The following is a 22,264-nucleotide window of genomic DNA, read 5'->3' as shown; positions in this document are numbered from 1 at the left end:
GTACATCCCGTCAGCTCCTTTGACTTGGCTGGGATAGATGCAGGTGTATGCCAGACAGTTCTTGCAAGCTCCAGTAGACCTTTATGAACAGACTAGATTTGTTTCCCTGTTGTAAAAGGATATTAAATGTTCGAGAACACCAACACAAGCTGTTTGACTACTTCCAGGGGTATAGCCAAAGTTTCTGCCATGCACTTCATCAGGTCCTGGAATTCATTAAACTCAGCTGAGACCAATTTAGGTGGACACTATCTCATCAGAGGAGGATGAGATTATAGCAGAGATCAGCTTCACTTCCTCTGGTAGCTGATGATGTTCTTCAACTCTCTTCCTCCCTTAAGTAATTGGCTTGATTTACCTTTCAGGAAGGGCAATCCTGCCCTGCAGACAGAGGATGAAGCAAGTCTCCTGGAGTACGGCTGCACACCAGTAAACCCAAACTGGTATGGATAGGAATATTGAGGTGGAAGAAACCGAGAACAGTACAGATATTATGATCCCCATGAAGCCTAGACTTCTATTACCTCTCACAGACTCCTTCCTGACTCCCAGATGGCTATCAAGGGAGGGGATGGTGGGCAAGTGGTAGATGATTCTCTGCTATGCTCAGCAGAGGAGGACGACGACGAAAAGGACTAGACCTCCATTAAGGGAGAGGCACTTATGTCAGGTGTACTCTGTCTCCACGGAGGAGGTTGGTACTGGGAATACTTCTCTACCCCAGCATACCAGTGACTCCAAGGCTGGGGGTTTAGCTATCACCTTCCTTAATTTTTTGGAGGAGACAACTCTGACACTGTGCCCACAGCTAAAATCACTGAACACTGTGTATGGTTTAGATGCAGACGTAATTGGTTCCAAGGTAGTGGGTACCAATGTGTATGGTACTGGGGCTACTATCACAGAGGCACTTGGTGCTGAGGCTTGAGTACCAAGAAAATCAGTGTCGGGGTAAATGCTGAAGGGTTGCTACAGAGAGCAGTGCTGTCCACTGGGAGTCTGTACCAGGACAATGCAATGGACCTTCTCAGGGTCTTCAGATGGATGAACCCAGGATGAGTCATGGCCTTGCTGACCCTTCTGTCTCACTCTGCCAGGTGCCAGGGACGGCAGCCTGTGTCTGGGCTTATCTTTGCTCCTTTTTGCCTGCTTATCGGTGCTCCTTTCTGCCTGTCAGAGTTCGATGCCGATGTAGTGGCAGATGAGTGGGGCCTCTGAGTAGATGTGGCCCAAGAGCTCAGGGTGGAATCACTGCTCACCAACACACTTACAGAGAGTCTAACTGGACAGTAGAGGCCTGGCTGCAGCTCTCCTCTCGGCATGAGATGGCTTGCATCCATTTGGTCTCGTAGAAACAGCTTCAAAGGGGCTTCCCTCACTCTGAGTTCACTTGGAGAAAGAGCAAACAGATGGAACATCACTCTGGGACATGTCCTTCTCCAAGACAAAGCAGGGAGCAGGAATACCCATCATCAATAAGCACTGCAGTGTCACATGAGGGACAGGCCTTAAGTCCCAGTTAACTTGGCTTCTGCCATAATGCTAGTACTCCTGTAAGGGGAGTCATTTAGGGTAATTGAATAATAAGTATTTTGACAATGGTAATAAAAAAAGAATTAAAACAATCACAATGTGCAAAGAAAGTGGACAACTGCAGGGCTTCCATCTTGCTGTCACAGGTGGTAAAGAGAAACCGTTGGGCCTGCTCTGCCATAGATAGGAGATGCACAAACACCTAGGGCACAGGCTTGGCCCCAACAGAATCTGCTGCTAAAAGAATCCTCTCACTCACATATTGAATCCGTGTGGACAATCACTCAAAGAAAAACACTAAGTTCTCAATCATTTGCTGAATTTCTTGAATATCTGATGGAGCTTATCTCTTTAGCCATCATGCCACCCAGCACCTACTTAGCTCTAACACATAAACCAGTGCCCAAAGAGTTAGACACAGCTAACCAGAGAAGCCAAAATGCAAGTGACAAGAAAAGGAACATTAGGCGCAACAAATAGGCTTACGTCAAAGGAAATGTGAACAACAAACAAGGCTATCTAGTAACAGATTTCGAGGAGGTTGGGAGGTAGCAGGGGCATGATGAGAATTCTTGGCCTTAGAATAAGGAGGCACGTGTCTACATTTCTGGAGCAGTTCAATTTAAAATATGTATATGGATTTATCTCCGCAAAGACATCATGTCCACCTTTGAAACAAGTTAGTCCAATTTTAAATTAAAAAAACTGACCCTTCCCATTGTGAAGGAGAGGGAGAGAGCAGAAATGTCTACCACCACAAACAACCAAGGAATATTTCAAAAACTTAGAAAAGTCCCTTTTATCCACAGCTGAGAAGATCCTTCAAAACAAAAGTTAACCGAATATAAAAAAACCATATAAAAACTAGTTTTCCCTCAAAGCATAACCACATATAATCCCATCATAGTGTTTTAAATCTTAACAGCTTCTGTCTGACAAAAGTACATCAGACCTTCAAAGGGCCCAATCCTGCATTCCTAGTATACTCTGAACTCCCACTGAAGTCATCAGGTGATTTGGATATTCAAATGAAAGCAGGATTGGGCCTCAAGATACACACCTATGTTTATTTGTTAAATGCCAACAGTGTCCTTATCTATGCCCATCTGACTCAGAGGTCAAAATAAAGAGTGATCCAGCACAACTTCTTAGAATGACAGTCTCTAGATACCTGAAGAGAGAAACTTAATTGGGTAGTTGTACCCACACACTCATAAATTAGGCTAACAGCAGTGAAATAATTGGACACAGAAACAGACTCCTGCTATGCTCTCAACTGGCAGAAATAAGCTGGTGCTGGCACCACTTGGGAGCTGTTAAAAGCTCTTTCAGACACCAGAAAGACGAATTAGTATGCATGGTGGAATAGGAAGTATACAGGGACTGAATGGGGTACAATATACATTCCAGTAAAGGTTTCAGAACAAAACTACCAGTCTGTAGATATGTAAGAAAACATTTCTGAAGCCTTTATTTACAAAAGCTTTAAAAACAAATAATACCCTCTGTTATGCAAATAATTTGTTCTTGTTTTAAAAAGGACCACCCAGTTATATTATTGTAACTTAATGAAAAAAGAATGTTGTAAAGTACAAGGTAAACAGATCAATTTGGCGAACATTTGGAGATTTGCAAATATTGATTTCAGTGAAGATAACGCACTCACACTGAGGCGTGCATTCCATCATTTCAGGCTAGTATTTAGCTATTCAATCCCAAAAAAGTCTTCCTGCACAATTGCTCTGCTATGCATGGTTAAAGTACATTACAGTCCTTTAAAACAATATATATAAAATATATTGCTAAGATACACTCAAAAAATAAAACTAGCATTACACTCCTCAGGTAACTTTATTAGCTATAAGTAATTTATATTTTGTTGTTTTACAACAAATATATCTGTACCATCTGTCTTTGTAGCAACTACAAAAGCACAATTTATCTTCCTTCTAATTTAATCATTCAATATAAAGTTTACTTCAGGTCTTTGGGTTTTATCCTTAACTAAACTCACTTGCAAAAATCATCAAATCAAGTACATAATAAATATGACTTTAAAAAATAAAAAATATTTAGGTAATACATTACTGGAATAAAAGCTAGGAACTGAATCCAGGGAAGTGTGCCATAATAGAACCACTGCAGTTCCAATATCCTCAGATTTTCAGCTCAATGGCAAAAATACAAAAGTAAGTCTCTCAATTTTTCCTGAAGGGTGTAAAGCTGGTTTTCAAACATTTTCTTCCATCACAGAGTGGCTTTAAAGCAGCAGGCCAATTAGAAGCTGATATGCGCAGGAAGGATGTGCTTGGAAGACTGAACACCAGTAAGATAACAGCAGTTACTAAGATTTCAGTAGTTTGTTTCGCTTGAACAAACAAACGTTGTTATGCAGTGAATGTGTTATGTTCTGCAGGCTCAAAAACCAAGGAATACAGTGTGAAGTTGCTAAAGTTGGCAGACTTATTTTTCTAGCTCAGGGCAAAAACCCCCAAAACTTCAGATAAAACAGAGGATCTGAGTCAGAGTCACTCTCTAAAGTGCAAATTTGATGGTCCGCAATCTTGAATAGCTAAAACACCAGCATACTGGAAGGGACAGACATGAAACAGGGAAGTTAGTTACAAATCAGTGCTAGTTAATTTGGGGGTAGGGGAAAAAAACAAAACTAAGACCAACTAGGTAAGTTGACCAGAATATTCATTATGATTTAGCTTTCCCCTTCTCTCTGCCACGCTGATCCTAGACATGCTTCTTTACAGATTGGGTAGGTACAAAGGCCAAATTTAACTCAGAAAATTCAACATATCAAGATCAGATCTGTGATAGGAACAGTCAGATTTAGTACATAGAAAGGCAGAAAATAAAGTGTGCTGAGAAGTGTGGGGGGAGCCTAATTGTCCAAGGGATTCAACCAGAGATAAAACCTATATACAAGCACACAGAGCTCAGAAAAGATGACCTCCCATTTCATGTCATGACTGTTTGTTGGCTTCTTCTTCATATGCATTCCCTGTGCCATTTTGTACATAGGAAGAACCAGAACCGAGGCCATACAAGTGACCACAATATTTGGCATCATCAATGTGATCTTCAAAGAACATCTAAAAAGGAGTTAAAAAAGACAAAATCAATACCGAAAAATAAGAGTCTTAATGAGATCAAATACTGTCAGGCTTTTGTAAAAGTCTGAATTTTCATACTCCACATGTAAGTGAAACTAAACCAAAATAACTAAGTGACTCTTGGCACTGAAGTGTTCTTGGCCATGAGAGAAAGAATATTAGCCCTTCAATGCATCTTCCCTTATTTTGATCAGTGGTAAATGGTGACAACTCTAGAAGTCTCAGGAGTCTATTTTAACCCAAGAATTAGAGCCTTGTGTCTTACAAATGCAACAGAACAATCTGTCTTTGTAAGTGAGTTTGGTGGGCCTTCTCCTTCACCCTTCCTAATTAAGCACCACACACTACTCAGTGTGGTTTTCAAGATATACTGAATGTTTAAATGGGGTGTAAATCTAACTAAACCAGTTTTTCCTAAAGATTTTATCCACCATTATCTACTTTAAATCCCGGTCTACATTCAGGGGCATTAATTTCCTATTGCTTGAACATGGCTGCAGCATCTATGATGAAGTTTTGGGAATGCAGGAAGATGCAAATACATGTATGTCACCTTTAAACAAATCCTCTCCCTGTAACGAGAAACTGGCAAAGCTAAAATAAAAACTGAATAAATAATGCACGGATGCAGCACTTTACAAAATTACAGAAGAGCTAAAAGATGAAGAAGTAGAGAAAGGGCTTAGAGTAAATATGAAGAGAAGAGAGCTCACACAACAAATTAAGGGAGACAGGATGAGTGCAGGCAGAAAGTCAAGACATTCTTTCAAGTCATCCACCCTCTCTTCTCCCAAAAAACTTGGATTTGCCTAGAGCAGCATTTCCTGCATGTAGGATAGTGAATTCCAGGAATTGCCTAAGGGCACTTTTACTTTTTGGGGTGTTTTTTTTTTTTTTTTTTTTAAATTTAAAGTCTTTAAAAAGCCCACCACTAGCTTTTCTAAAAAAACTCCCCCGGGGTGCAGCATCAAGAAGCAAAGTCTCTTTTAGACTGGGAGAGAAAAGGAGAGAGATCAGTGACCTCCTTTGTGGCACTTAAAAGCCAGACCAGAAAGTTGTGCTCCCCCTGCTGGTTCTACATCAACAATCAATACACAACCTTTTCCAGAGCTAAAATAATACTGGTGAAAGATTACGTGTGTTTTAGGACAAAAACACAAGTTAGCAAAGCAAAAAGCCTTGTTGATATGATTCATTCAAAATACAAACATAAAATTCACCATTTCCCAAATAAAACAGTGCAAGAGTCAATAGAGGAGAAAAATTTTCAAAGCTCCTATGAAGGTCTGAACAATAGAATTAAAAATCTTTGCTTGTTTTATAAAAACAGTGAGATCACGCCTCATTTTAATTAGAAAACTCAGATTCTTATTGCTCCCAGCTAAGCTCTAGTAGTTAGTGAAAATGTAACAAGGTACAGTGGTAGTAACTGAAGAATGCAAGTTGGCTGCACTTTATTATTAGGGGAATTTTCATGGGTTTGGACCTTTTCTCTCAAATCACATTTAAATGTAGAATCACACTCTGTGAACTGAGAAAGATATGGATGTTATTCACTTTTCCCCTCTATCCCCCTTCATTGTTTTAGATCCCATGTAAAGCTTGAGCTCAAAGGAGGAGTTGGAGTACTGTGGGGAGAGGGATAGCTCAGTGGTTTGAGCATTGGCCTGCTAAACCCAGGGTTGTGAGTTCAATCCTTGAGGGGGCCATTTAGAGATCTGGGGCAAAAATTGGGGATTGGTCCCGCTTTGAGCGGTTGGACTAGATGACCTCCTGAGGTCCCTTCCAACCTTGATATTCTATGATTCTATGAAACTTGCACAGTACCAGTGCCTCATGCTTGGATCTTACCAGAAAAAGATCAGTCCAGCCCTGCAGCTCTAGCCTGTGCCCTGCCAATCACACTAATGCAAGCCTAACCACATGGAGACTGTGTGATGTACAGTAAGGGTTAGAATGAAACAATATTTGCCAGAGGCATGCAGCTACCGCCTCCTTCATATGGCAACATGGACTTCAGAAGCTACACATCCCAGCATTCAACGCTCCAACTTAACTTGGATTAAGATGTTAAAGATGAGGGTTGCCACTGTCTGAACACTTTTTGCATATTAAATGAGAACCACAAGTCTGTAGCATGTGGCCAGAATACAGACACACTGGTAAAAGAGAAGTTTCTTGTGCCAATGTTTTAACACATGCTCTTGTGTGAAAAATAAATACATTAATGTAATAAAATTACATTAACAGCAACCAATTTCTCCCCCCAGCCACAGAGCAGTCCTAGGGATGTGCAAGAGACTTACAAGATTCATCTTCAGTAAACTGGTACACTAAGTTAACGGATTGCCAGTAACTCGAGGTATGCCACACATTTGTAAAAGCTAGCGTGGACACTCCTCACATCTTAACAAGGCTAGAAATATTTGTGCCTTTACCCTAAGTTGATCCCTAGCTGCCATACGAAGGAGCGCAGCCAAGAAGCTTGGCACATGACTACTGCTGTAGCCATCGAACATGCAGCTGTATTGGCGACATTGAGAGAGGCCTGTAGAGAGAGCTTGGCAATTGTCTGACCTTCTCTTATGAGGACCTGAAGTTGTCCCTCAATTTCTTAGATCTGCTTTTAAATCCAGAGCAGCTCTTTCATTTGGAGGGGACATATATCTGTCCCAGGCAGTGGAGGCAGCCTGAATGTCTGTCACTGAGGGGGAAATATTTATGCCAAGTCTGGCAGGGTTTGAAGCCCTGGCTCTCAGGCATAATCCATACTCGAGACTATGGTTCAAGTCCTGAGAAAAGACAAGGCCCAGATTGGGCAAACAAAGAAGGTGGGGTGGGGGAGGAAGAGCACAAACTTCTAAATAAAAGACAATACCAGAAAGAAGAGAGAAAGATTAAGCGAGAGAGACAGTAAGCTGTGTGTCTAACAGACATGATGCTCTGTCTCAAGGCACAGGCAGTTGAGAAGGACCTGGAGAGGTGACAGGTCTGGTCCTCCCATATACCCTCATACCAGACACAAGGATATCTAGGACGTAGGCATGGATGTGCAGAAAATGCTGATGAAAAGGTGACTGCACTGATGTGAAGCACCCATAGGGACAGAAGAAGGTATGACTTGTGGAAAGAAGAATGTATGACTTGTCAGCTGGAGGAGGTGGTGGTGAACAGAAGCACCGACAGAGTGGCCTGAGCCACCTACTTCAATCTCTCAGAAGACCCAGGGAGTGGACGATAGGTTCAGGTAGCTAGGGCTCCCTGCCGTGGAAGATGAAGGCCCACAGACTACAGGAAGGAACAGCACCAGCAAGGGGAGGAAGGAGGAGAAAGAGAACCATGTAGAGACATCCCCTCACTAAGTGCACACACAAACCAAAACAAGGAAAGGAAAGGATTTGTTGGTGGTAGATTGTACTTTGCATGGGAATGCCCATCATAGACTCTGCCCTTTGTCACAGAATTGATGCCCTCTCATGCATTTCTCTTACTTCTTCTGAAAATTTGTTATACTGCCACTGGTTTGGTGGGTCAATGGTTCTAGGACATCTCATAAGTGTGAACAGTAGTCAATATTGACTACTAAAGCAGATTACTTTCATCCACATAAACTACAACAGAAAGCAATATGGACACCTACTTCTCTCATTTTGAAAAAGGCCATTCCCGTGAGTAAAGAATCAGATCCTGCCTGATGCTGTGGTCCTATCCTTTCCAGCTCCAACTGCTCTGCGACTTCTTGCAATCCACCCTGAAAAAGGAAGGAGCATTACACAGTCAAAGCGGGGATAATAATTATGAAGTCAGATCATTCAATAGTAGTGCTAGAATTCTGCATAACGAAGTCTATTCAACCACCATTTGTATATATTTAGCTTAGCACAATAGCAGTTATAGTAGAGATATACAACCAGCACACACTTGGAAAAGCCAAGCTTTTCATTCAGGCTTTAAGTATCAAGCACTTTCAAGTATTAATGACTGTCTTAGACCTAATAAGCCTAGGCACACCAGCCAATTAAAGTTGAAGGAATTACTACTGAACAAGGCAATTCCTTCAAGTATTACATTGACTAAACTGAAAGGATTGATGCTGCTGCTGAATGACAGTTTCAGAAATCAAGGTGTTTCTTTAACTCCCTACTTTTCTAATAGGGCTAGAATTTAAACGTGAACAATGGTAATTCAAATATAAAGCAATTTAAGATCCAAATCACTACAAACATGTGCACTCCAACTTGTCTTGAAAGGAATTAGCTTTCATTTAAAAAACACAGTTTTTTCCTTCACTTACCTGCCACCACCTAAGTTCAGGGTTCTGCGCTTCCCCCACAAAACTTCAAAGCATCTAAAGTAGAGGGAATCCAGGAAAATGGTCTACCTTAGGAATTAATGGAGAACCCTGAACCCAGGTGAAGTTGTAAAATTCAAGAGGGGGAAAAAGAACAAAGTGAAAAAGCTAACATTCAACCGACCTTTAACAATGTTTTAATTTGTTTTAACAACTGTCATAAAAGAGTAAATGAAACATCTGTGTAAAAAGTAATGTAAACTGCAGCGTAACCAGGTTAAAGAAGATATTAGATACCATAAGCACACAAAAAACAGGCACTGTGCTATTGAGTGTATTTTTTGAAGAAAACATTTTAAGCCACATCTGTGCTGAAAGCCCCTCGATACACACACACACATGAACAGCCCATGTACAAAAAGGACAGCTTTTAGACACTACGTGTAGCAAGTAAACATAGGGCTCAAAATTGGGAACTGCTCTACAGAGAGTCTCTAATTGTAGGGCATGGTTCATTGGTGGTCTACACATCTTATCTAACAACAGTAAAGTATCCTTCAGTCTTCAAGCAATTTTTCTTCCTGTTAATTGCAGCCCAGTGGGGAACTTGTGACTTCCAGAAGCTTTTTGACCAACTAAGCACAGCGCCTTCATGTCCTTTTACTGGGTGTATTTTTGGTGTAAATTCAACTGAATCAAATTTGGAGAAAATCTCAAAATAGACAAGGTAGTGCATACACACAGAACCAAAGTAAAGCACTAGGAGAAATCAGAGTCTTTAGGGGTTGCAGGCAATGGGGGAAGGTTTGGAACTAATAAATATAAGTCCTACATCCAGGGAGAGAAAACAAATAGCACAATTTACAATATGGGAGGGGAACTAACCAAGCAGCTGTATCCATTTAATCAAACCACGTTTATTTTCATCTTCACTCCTTTACCCTGCCCTAGCACTACTTTTTCATATAACTTCATAACACTACAGTTGCACAGCAGGTGAGAGATTGGGAGGAAAGCTGCCAATGGTATGAGTCCTATCTTGAGAAATGGTCCACAGAATGAAAATGCCCAAAAGACTTTCACGGACAAATAAAAAATAATAATAATAAAAAACACACAACTGAACAAATCAGACTATCCCTACTCCAGTTTCTCCCTAAGATTAGCAGCATCTCCTATAACGATCCCCAAAACAGGTATTGATGAATTCCGCCCATTCATTTTAGTGTCACGAAAGTGATTGTGGTGCTACAAGCAGAAGCAGCCTCTCTGCAGATCAATTCAGCTTTAGACAGGTTAGTGTAATCTTAGCTAAACTGATCCCCTTGGGACAATATAGTTACAGTACGTGCAAGACTACGTTGCGGAGGTTACCACTCTTTAAAGGGTTGTACAACTGGGAGAAAATCAGTTACCTTACAATAATTTTTGAAACACTATACTGCATAGTGAAACTGTGCGTTAGGCAGACTGCTTTGGATCACTACTCTGCCAGCAATAGGTTGAAACTAGGAAGAGCATCAAAATGCTTTTAGCCTGCACTACATTTTTTACATCTGAAAAAAAAAGGAAACCAAAACACAGAAGTAGTCAAAGACAGGAATGAAGCTAGCACAAAGCAAGTTCTTTTTAATATTAAAAAGGGAACATATAGTATTTGAATTCCATTGACCATGTACCATTTTGGGAGATGGAGAAGAGGCTGAGGTGAAATAATGCAAGTTCAAGATTGAACTTTAACAAAGTCAAATTTGGCCCCAAACGCAGGTTGTTCAAAAGATCTATGAATGTTACAGCCAACAAGGATGTTTCCATGAGTAGGTAGTTTGCTTGTTTTTCACATGTTGGATGATTTAAAATAAACTAGTTAGTTTCAATGTCAGGTTCTTATGCCCTAGCACAATTCTGTAGTGTTTGGCTTGCAGATGCCACTTGGGAATTAATAAAGTTTCCATTTGAATTAAAAAAAACAGACAGTGTAAGGTAGTGAAAACTACATTTTAAAAATTATTTTAATTATGTAAGGTGTTAATGTGACAGATAAGAAAATGTGTGGGGTAATTTAAATATTTTATAGCGTGACCATGTCTCTCTGACTTTTGCCATTTTTGCTGGTTTGTGCTACAATCTGAATTTTGCATGCATTTCAACTCACACTATTACCTAACTTCCCCTTTTTAAATAAGCACCATGAGGACAAGGGTAGGAGGGAAGAAGGGGGAAAACCTGAGCTGCTGAATAGACATTTTCAGCAGTTCCCATAGCATTAACATGGATTGCTATTAGAAACATGCCTCATTAAAAACTGGGCTCTCTTAAAACCCACACTCATCCCTTTTAAGCCACATGCCCGCCTGACTAGACAGTAGCTGAAGATCACTTCTCTCATTACTGGGTAGTGATTACAGTGAGACAGCACACCTACCAATTCTAACTTAGCTTGAATGTCATATGTCTTAAATCTACCTGTTACAAAGAAAAAGAAAAAATGTGGAAATATTACATTCCAACCCCTGCAGTGTGTGTAACACTGATCTAGAAAAAAAATTCAGGACAGGGTAAAAGCATCACCTTTGGTTGTGGATATTGGCCAAAATTTTCCAAAAAGGGTGCCTAAAAGTTTGTCACACCAAATAGTTTACAACTGTTGGAAAAACAAGGGAAACACTGGATCTCTCTGGAGACTAATTATGGGATACAGAGCCTTTCTTCTCTAAGTCACTTTTTTTTTTTTAAACTCCAGATTAAGGCAGTGCTGATCAAAAGGTTTTTAATATAACCTTGAGAACCAAAAATGCTTTATAAACTGTAGGTCAAAACATACCCTCCCTCCCCTTAGATATAAATAGCCACAAGAAGGAAAAGAAAAAAATATTTCAAAATATTTCAGATGCATCATTCCTTTGAGACAGACAGGTTAGCAGCTTGGTTTTGTAACCACATCACCACAGATGATGGCCCAAGATCAATGGGGAGCACAAGCCCAACTCCACAAATCTCAGGACATTGGTATAGAGTGTTAACTACTCTGTGCAGCTTGCCAAGCCCCACCCCACCATTAAATTCAGTCAGGATCTACCTGTCTAGTTAAGGTACTTATTTGTCCTCCATTACTGCAGAATCTGAACCTCTCACAATCATTAACGTATTTATCCTCAACATCTCATCAGGCAGGGAGGTATTACTATTCCCATTTCAGAGATGGGAAACTGCAGCTCAGAGGGACTAAGTATCTTGCCTCTGGTCACACAGGCAGTTTATGGCAGAGTAGGGAACTGAATTTGGGTCTCTCAAGTCCCCAGCTAGTGTTCCAACCACTGGACCATTCTTCCTCTTTAGGGAAGAATCTGTATTGCTATTGGTCACCAGGCTACAGCTGCACCATGGTCCCCACTCAAAAGAAGATGGAGAGCAGGAGTAGTGCCGTAGATGAGCAACAGCAAGTGACTATACTCTTTCTGTAGTATTTCTGCTGGAGTCAGGAGGTAATTCTACAGAATGGCTGCAACCACCATCCACACAATTCTGTAGAGCAGGTTTCGGTCCCCAGGGCTGACCATCAGCACCAAAATGTGTCTTAGGAAAATCAAGTGTCTCTAATAAAATGAAGTGACCATCAAGAGTGGCTTGCACCAATCAATAAAGGACCTCAACACAGCAATTCAATTCACTGCAATTTAATAGAGATTTAAACAAAAAAAGCGAAGAAATTCATTTAGGCAACAGTGCATGCAAGTAATTAATGGATTCGGCTTCCAAAGACTCACACCAGCTGTTCTCAGTTTGGGACAGATCAACACAGTTGGCATCATTTCATTGCTGTGGACAGTAATGGGACTGTTTCAGCAATGATGTTTGGAGGAACAGAGTAGTCCCAATCTCTCCCCCTCCTGTCATAATTGGTCTGCAGTTTAGTTGCCATTATCACAAAGCTCTAATGACAGCAGCTGTTAAATTTGTCAACTCCACCCACAAGTCCATAAGGGTGGATTACACATTTAGTACTTGGGACAAAACAACTGTATATAAGCAGCAAAGGTTTTGTTTCAGTCCATGAGGGTGCACAATTTTGTTGACTTCTGCAGTTTTTCCAACTACTTCATTACTTCTCTTGATCCCAATGGAAACCCAGTTTCAATGAGATGGTCCCCAATAAACATTCTTTACTCAGCTGGTGAGGGTTGCTGCTGGGATGCAAAACTCCTGACCAGATACTAGGCTAGTTTGCTTTTCCTGATAGTTGGAAAAGACCATCCCACCCACTCCTCGCCACATCCAGTGCAGACTGAATAGCATAGGAGATGGTGGAAATTATGTTCTTTACTTCAGTCACCAGTAAGATCCTCATTAAAAGATACATGTCCTTTACCTGCATAGCCTCACAAAATTCAAGCTCATCAGCATCGTCTAAATCACTTGCTCAGCATTCTGAGATGAAGAGTAGCATACCATCCCTGTACTCCGGAGGTGGCTGCATTAGTCAGTCAGTCTGTGTCCAGTTTCCACGTATTCTCATTTAGAAAACCCAGAGTGTTCTGTGTCGCCTTCCATCAAAACAGTGAGCCACCTATTGCCTCAGATGAGTTGTGCCCCTTTCATTTCAAAACCAGTCCAGATACGTGGCCTTCTTTGGCAAGCATGGCTGTAACAATCCCAGCAGCATATCTTTTTGATGTCCTTCCCTTCATACATTTGTTTCCAGTTCACATTCATTCTCCAGGCCAATCAAATCTTCTCCAAATTTTATGCCTAATAGAACAAGCCAATTAATAGCCCAACTGGCTTGAGTTGAGAGGTTAGTTTCTAACCCTGTCTATTTTTCTAGAAGTCATAAGTTGGCTCTGAGCATATCTGTCATTGCTCATTTTTGCCTACACGGCGACCAGCAGGTCTAGCCATTCCATCCCTTCACACCAAAGTCACTTTTCACTACACCTTATCATAACTGCCACCCCTCCGTGGATTGAGCAGTGAGGAATGATGCAAGAGTGTGTCATTAATACCCTGCTCACAGAGGCCAAGCCCATCAATTCTAACAGCCTGAGAAGTTAACAGCAAGATGTAACTTCCTCCGAACATGGGTTTATCATTTGGTAGCATGGATCTATGATGCTGCCAATAAATGGGATTGGTTTGTAATTTTTAAATAGCTAGGAGCCACAAGAACAAAAATATGTGCTCCTCCCTGCCGCTTACATTTCATCAATAACTTTTTATATATCAAATAACCATTAGTCTAGTCAACTGTGTGTAACAAATAATACCTTCAAGGTAGAGCTCACTACTGGACAGGGCAGTGAACAGATGCCATATATGTTCTTTCAGTAGGAAAAAATGCCGTCTTAAAAAATTCTTTTCTGAACCAGATATCAAATCATTTACCTTGAGATTTTTGCAGCTCTTCATGAGATACTTCACATCATAAATGACAGGGAAAAACAACCGGAGTATCTCAAAGAAGTCCAGCTCCTCTTCAGGTAAATTAGAGTTAGTCAGGATTTTGATTAGATAGCCAAAGTCATAACCACTGCAAATTAATCACATATACAAAACAAAGTCAGGCAGATAATAAAAAAAATCCTTCTCACCTCCAATGTCAAACCTCCAATTAGTTAAATTTAAATTAAAAACAAAAGATAGGGAGCCGTTTTATATATAAATTTAACCAAAAAAATTTAAGGATCATGTGACTCTTCAAATATTAACAGCCGAGAAACACAGATGTTCTCACTGCAGTTTGCAGAGGACAAGTTTCCACCATCATAAAAACTATCAAAATTGGAATCCATGTTGGCAGTCTCTTCAAGGAGGCCAAATGATGGAATGAACACGAAGACTTTCCTGCAGAAACACTGTCAGGGCAGCATTATGAAGGAGTCACTACTTTGCCACCACTGGACCTATTCTCGGAATGTATAATGGACAGATTTCAAGCTGGCTCTTTTCATATGCATTGAAAGTTTCTAGTGATGAGACGGTAGAAGTTGAAAGTAAATGACTTCTACTGCTGCCAGAACCTAAAGTACATAGAATCATGGATTATTTGCACCCTGAAGAACTTCACCTGCTCTAGTTAAGGCTGCACATAGTTCCCCTTCCTCTGGGTTCTGCAACAATACGAGTTTAGTTTCTGCCTCTACATCTTGTTATTGGAAACCCTTGATATAACTGTTAGATAGTTCACTTACCCATTAGCTGTAAGTTCATGTTGAGAGAATACTATGTTATATACCTATTTTATAGATAGTTGACAGGGGAATTTTCTAAACTAATTTACATAAATAAAAATACATATATTGATTGGGTTAAAGGGCAACGTGTACTGCTGCTGCCTGCTGAGAAAGTCAGACTGTAAGCTCTTCAGGGCAGGAAGTACCTCTTGTATGTCTGGGGCCCTTTTGTGCTGTACTATCTTGACTGGGGCTTTTGTGGACTGTCATGAATATAAAGGGAAGGTTAGCAACTGCCTTACCTGTAAGGGGTTACCTATAAGTAGCTCAGATAAGCTAGCTGGCACCTGACCAAAAGGACCAATAAGAAAAGAAGATACTTTCAAATCAGGGCGGGGGAAGGGTGAGGGGAGAAGAGGATTTGTTTGTTGTTCCCTCTCTGGATGGAGGGAGAAGCCAAGGCAGGTACAACGTCTCCTGAAAACATACCTGCAATAATCCATTTAAATTCACAGAAATTGTAAGTAGGGCAAGGAAATGCGTTGTTATTTTTTGTTTTAGCTTGTGAATTTTCCTATGCTACAGAGGTAGTTTTATGCCTGTTTTTGTAACTGTGGAGCTGAGCCCAGAGGGGAATCCTCTGTGTTTTAAATCTTTTACTACCCTGTAAAGTCACCTTCCATCCTGATTTTGCAGGTGTGATTCTTTTATTTTTTTCTTTATAAATAAATTTCTTCTTCTAAGAACCTGATTGATTTTCAGTGTCCTGAAGACAAAGGGTCTGGTCTGTGCTCACATTGCTAAGGCAATTGGTTGGTATATTAGTCTCAAGCGTCCCCACGAAAGGAGGTAAAGGGGCTGGGGGGGGGAATATTTTGGAGGAACAGGGATTCCAAGTGACCCTTCTCTGAATTTTTATGTAAATCACTTGGTGGTGGCAACAATACCATCCAAGGACAAGGAAAGGATTTGTGCCTTGGGGAAGTTTTAACCTAAGCTGGTAGAATATAAACTTAGGGGGTCTTTCATGCAGGTTCCCAAATCTATACCCCAGAGTTCAGAATGGGGGGGATGGGACGACCCTGACATGGTGGCAGAAGTAGGATGATAAGGTATCTGGGGTTTTCCTTGGGGTGTAGGTGGGGCCTTGGGGTGCCCCCAGTGGTAAGGTGTTGTCTCGGGTTGCCCCTTCTGATATCTGCTCCAACTGCTACTAGCTTTCTTCTTTTCTGTCATCTCCACCCATTTGGTTCCGATCTACGACTAACTCAAAATCCACAACACAAAAAGCAAACAAGATGCAAATTGGCTGAGGCAGGACTGTTTGTTCGGCTGATACTACTAAACAAGGCTCTAATCCTGTATTATGTTCCTGGACACTGGATGCCCACACCTGCGTGGAGCCCTGATTTCAGATGCAGGACTGGGGCTTTAACTTGCATTATTCATTTCTATCTTGAATGCTATTTTCCCCTGGTTCAAGACGAGTTATGCTCTTTTATAGCATGTGTGTCACCCTATTTATATATTATTGATCATCTTTATGATCTTGCTGTTATACTGCCCAAAGGGAGAAAAAGACTAGAAAATCCTTAACAGCAACACCAGGGAAGAACAGGTCATTTCTTAAAATCCACTAATGGGGAACAAGCGACGGTACAGCTGACTATGGTTCTCCCAAGAGAGTTTCCCATATTCTACCACTGACTCCTTCAAACAACTAGAAATCTGACCCAGCATCTGAGGTTCCCAATGCTGCAGTTGTCCTTTTGCGGCTGCAATCTAAAATTTACAGCAGAAGATTGACTCCTTTGCTCCCTGGCTTGGAAAGGCAGGAGTTTCACCGGAGACCAATAGCATAAAACTACAGAATAGGCAACTTGATTGCTTCACAGGTAGACTTGAGATCATAAAAGCAGCTTCTTTTGCTTACACTAGCAAAATAAAGCATTTAAAAAGAAAATCTTAAAAACCTGGGAAATGACATCAAAAACTGAAGCCTGAGAATGCTCAGAGATTAATGAAAATCGGGCCCCTGTGGAGATTGTAGGTAGCAGTCAGGAATTCACTGAAATAATGCTACAGTTAAGTGTGATCCCCTGTAACAACTGAGGCTGCACCAGAACTCTGCTTCCAATATAGATGGACAGTTATTATACAGTTTAGTATCTGAGCTTTTGTTTTCTCCACAAGCACCCACCCACCCCCTTCTTTTCTTCCCCACACACCCACCCATTACAAAAAGAGTAAAGCAAAGAGGTACTGATTTTGTGCTGAGCGCAGGACAGCTCTAGGTTTTTTGCCACCCCAAGCTCCGAGAGCGCAACTGCCCAAGCCAAAAAAAAAGGATGGCCGGAATGACGCCGCTCCTGGAATTGTGCTGCCCCAAACACATGCTTGCTTTGCTGGTGCCTAGAGCCGGTCCTGGCTGAGCAGGACTAGAGTATCAGGCTTGCAACTTACAGTGTTCATGGATCCTAAGGCTAGAAGGAACCATTATGAATTGATCATCTAGTCTGACCTCTTGTAAAACACAGGCCATAGAACTTCCCCAAAATAAATGATAGACGTTTGTGGTAGTAGACAAATGGTTTCTTTTAGGTATTCCTGGGGTTTTAGTGATGCAGTTTGTTCCAGGGCCTGCACGTGGTGGGGGAGTGGAGGTGGGGGGGAAATCACAACAGGAGTGTTAACAGTGGAATGCTCAATAATATGGATTACCCCTCCCAGTACATGGACATTTAATCAAACATCTGCTCCTGGACAAGAAACACAAGCTAGTTTTGGTCAGTTCACCACCTGTCAATCTCTCTTGGACATTCAATAAATCTGAAGTATTTAGACACACATTCCCAATTGTGCCATGACAACCACCACAGACTGCATTTCACAAGCCACAGTACAAATTTCAAGCCATCATATAAAATGCCTTTATGCTCCACCACTTATCGAACATTACAATTATCATTCCAGATCAAGCCAATTGTTAGCCTAGCTTGGCACTCCATATCGGACAGTAGCCAGTACTGGACACAGTAGAGAAAGGGGCAAAAAAGACCTCAATGAGCAATTATATAATTACTTGCTCATTAGGGAAGTTTCTTTCAAATATCCGGCAATTAGTGGTTTACATCCTGAAATGAGGGCTTTTATTACTTATATATTTTTTTCCTAGCTAACAAAATTATTCAAAGTTATGATGCTTACAACTAACCACAATCCCTGAAGTTATATGGCAACATGTGCACAAAACCATGTATGTTCAAGGAGCACAGTTAGCTGTAGGCAATTGACCGAGAACCAAAAGTTTCTGAAAAGATGAGAAAAGCCCATATTTTTCTTTCCTTTGCCATTATCTTGGGGGGTGGGGAAGAGTTTAAAATAACCAATTAACTGTGAGTTAAGTGCTTTTCTCAAGCTACCAATAGACATTTTGAGAACTATCAAAAGCTAGATAGGCTGGAAAGGCTTTATCCCATTTTAATAATGGTAAGTTCTATTTCTGCACTAGAAAGTAGCTGCCTACTTGACAGTTTAATTGATCTTCTTAGCAAAATACAGTGGCTACCAGGAATTGCAAGGTTTGGAACATCAGAAGATTCTTGGGGAGCTCACTCATTATACAAGACTTGCTGGAGAGAATTTAACAGAACAACTTTTTTTTCCCCTTACCCTACACAACAGGCATGCACTGAAGTTAAGATTTAAAGGGTAGCTGCACATCAGTCTATACAACTGTTGAGGGAGTCACCATGCAAATGCCCGGACAACTTAACTATCCTCAGAATTAGCATTCAAGCTATTCTATGATTTGACTAGTGTTGTAATTGTCATGCTGAGCACTCATAGCTCTTACTGACCTCAACAGGGGTTTGGGTTTTCAGGATTTTATTTAGGCCCCTTCATTTATCAGAACACTCCACTACCCATCTTTGAAGTTGCTGTCCCTCTTCTGGTTTAGCAAGGTTACTGTGGGAAAACTACAGTATATACAAACTGATAGCCATGGGAAAGCATCCCATATTGGTGGCTGTATGAGCCTCTGGCTGCACAATAGCTTTGTTAGTGCTATGTCAGGATGTCACTGAAGTTGTTAGAAATCCAGAGATAACTTCTTGAATAGTCTTCCTTCAAGCTTATTAAAAATGAGCTTTGAAATAAAGTTGTGTAAAAGTTCCAAAAAGTACTGACTAGGGTGACAGTAAAATTAATTATGCATGAAAGGATGCCAAATGCGCGCACGCAGACATTTTTGCTATGTAAAGCGTTACTTGGAACTACAGTAAGTACAAAATATTTACACAAATAATTTTTGAAGTCAGTAGTGTCCCTTAAAAATGACTAATTTGTTTTGGAGGACCGGATACATTTAACAAACATCACCACCGCAACAACTGAGAATGCCTGTAGTCAACAGAAAACACTGTGATTGTCTACTGTGACAGAGAAGCAGGTTCCAGCTTTGCTCCGTTGAACTCCGAGGTATCTTTGAAAAATCAATTTGCAAAATAGTGAATTCCAAGGAAACAAGATTCCAAGTGAAGATTAAGCTACTGACTCACAGAACATGATCTTGAGAGGTACTAAGCATCCACAACTCCTACTGCAGTAAACGAGAATTGTAGTTGCTCAACATTTCAAAAGACACTAAGAAATGTTTCAGTAAACTTGGAGTGAACACACACACAGACAAACCCCCCCCCCCATCTCTTTGGATCTACTCTTAAAGAGAATACTTCCCTCCACTGAAAGATAGGAACCACTGGGGGGGGGGGGGGGGGGAAATCAAGTGAATACCTATTTACAAGTTCTGGTATCCAGAAACTACATACTTTGGAATAAAAGACTGATGGGTGACCCGGTAAGCATGTGTGTAGCAACTTTTATTGTTTTAAACGTCTTCTCTGTAATGCTTTCAACTTAAGAATAAATGTGCTTGCTTAGTAAGAGCTGTGTAGTAACTCATAACTGCTGGCAATTATGTTGTTCACAGCCTTCAAAGAGTAAGCAAAGAGCAGGTACTGGCACAGACAGACAGTTTGGCTTGCTGGAAATAACAGTGTAGGTAGGCAAATGTGCAGCCTGAGGAAAACAGAAAAAAAAAAAAAAATCGGGGAGGGAGACAAACATGGGGCTTTACCCAAGGGAGGCAATGTCTGAGAGCCAGAGCCAAAAAAACAGTGCCACCGCTGACCACAAAGGAGAAATGCAAGTGCAGTTGCTCTGAACTGTGACAGTGGGCAGCACTCAGCACCTCACAAGATCAGGTCTTGAGTATACTTGCTTATACTTAGGTGACTAAAAATTTCCTGACTTTAAGGCTTTGTCTACACTAGACAAGGTTTTCCAAAAAATAACTATTGACAACCCTCCCAATGGGGAGACAAACTTATACCAGCAAAACAGCTCTTTTGCCTGTATAACTTATACCAGTTCCCTAAATGAAATAAGCTTTTCCAGCAAAAAGACTTTTGCCGGTATATCTGTGTCTCCACTAGGGTTTCTGCCAGTATAGCTATGTCAATTAGGGGATGTGATTTTCCCCATACTTCTAACCAACATAGCTATGCCACTTCAGTTTTACTGTAGAGCAGACCAAAGATGATGATGAGATCTACTTTAGGGTCAGTGTTCACTACAAACATAATTGAGTCAGGGGGTTCTCTACAACACAGCTGTCCTCAATCCTGTTGCAACATCCATCCAAGGATTTATGCCAGTTACAGGACACTTAAGACAGACGGCTCCTAGTCACACTATTAGTTGCAAATCATGTTGTAAACAGATCAGGAGACTGGTCTCCTGGTTAGTTGTAGCTGTAATTTAAGAAATATCCAAAGATTAAGTTTCCAATGGCTTCTTTAAAAGTATTGTTCAAAATTCTTTACAGTCTCCTGAAATAGCACCTTCTCAGTATTTAAGAGGTCTCTCCTCACTATTTCTATATTAAATATTCTATATTAATGCCAAAAGACTGATACATATAAGCACAGCAGTTTTGTTGATATCTGTTAAGTGTTCAAAATAAAAGAAACAAATATTAAAATTGTATGCTACCTACATGCTCTTCATCCCCTCTCTCTAGGCACAAAATACACAGACTATTATTCCCTTAACTTCAAAGTCAGTATTATCAACAAATTTAGTATAATAATGGCTTTGCCTCCCTTGTATACACATTTGCACTGGTATGCTTTTGGCTCCATTCTTTGTTAGATTTTTTTTTTTATTCTCTCAATTATTTGAAAATCATGAACAAATAAATACTGAAAAGAGGTTTCTTTTGTTCTCAATTAAGAACAAAGCATCAGTATTTAAGGATGAATAAAGATTCTCCCTATCTTTTTAAAACCCGTACTAACCATTAATTGTGTGTTACCATTGTGTATGGTAAACAAAATAGGACTGTAAAAGAGCTATTTATTCTCAGCTAAGATATTTTTGTCACATTTTTAGGAAGGCTTTGTTCCATTGCCTAGGAGCCAACACTTAAGACAACAAGTTGAGGGCATTTAAACAGCAATAAGTCTTCAAATTCAATGTTGGCTACAAGAGCAAAATTTAGCTTTGGTGCTCAATTGACTATACAAGTCCATTACACAAATGCAAGATTTAAACTCCTATTAACAAGTAGACTTTGTACAGATATTTTTAGAGGCTTCGCGTTTATATTTCCTGTTCCATTCTGTGCTGGAAAATGCATTCATATAATGGAATAAGGAAGAGAGATTCAAAATTTGCTTATTGTTGCTACTATAGCTAGGACCTCTTCAAGCTGTTCATTCTAAATCTTAATGATCTGCAGGTGCACAGTGTGGTATTCAGAGTGGATATTCCATGTGGGTGGGCTGAAACTCAGGCTACTAAGTCTCAGGTCATGTCTACACTACAATCTTAAGTCAACCTATGTTAGGTCAATTTTCAGCCACCGCAGTAATTATTGCAATGGCTGATGTCAACACTACCCTCCTTCTATCAGTGCTGTGTACCCTCACGTGGAGCGCTTCCACCAACTGAAGAGGAGCAGTGTGGGTGGATTAGAGCCAGGGCTCTCAGCTCCATGCAGCTCCCCACCAGGAGCCCAGTTGCCTCCCGGGCTTCTCGCCTCCCCGTTCCCAGCCGGAAGCAGGGGGGCAGCCACCCAA

General features: G+C 40.7%; 1 protein-coding gene across 3 annotated transcripts in view; it reads right to left on the bottom strand.

Moving 5' to 3' along the window:
- Positions 1–2,979: 2,979 nt before the first annotated feature.
- Positions 2,980–22,264, bottom strand: part of CNOT7 (CCR4-NOT transcription complex subunit 7) — a 31,646-nt gene continuing 12,361 nt past the window's right edge. For all 3 annotated transcript variants that reach the window (XM_073341934.1, XM_073341932.1, XM_073341933.1), the window contains exons 5-7: positions 14,332–14,476; positions 8,299–8,409; positions 2,980–4,637 (exon numbers count right to left, since the gene is read on the bottom strand). In XM_073341934.1, the coding sequence (XP_073198035.1) occupies positions 4,509–4,637; positions 8,299–8,409; positions 14,332–14,476 (385 nt within the window). In that variant the 3' untranslated portion in view covers positions 2,980–4,508. The remainder of the gene's footprint in view (positions 4,638–8,298; positions 8,410–14,331; positions 14,477–22,264) is intronic.

Source organism: Lepidochelys kempii, chromosome 4 (assembly GCF_965140265.1).
Source record: "Lepidochelys kempii isolate rLepKem1 chromosome 4, rLepKem1.hap2, whole genome shotgun sequence".
Classification (NCBI taxonomy): Eukaryota; Metazoa; Chordata; order Testudines; family Cheloniidae; genus Lepidochelys; species Lepidochelys kempii.
This window is presented reverse-complemented; position numbering and strand designations above follow the sequence as displayed.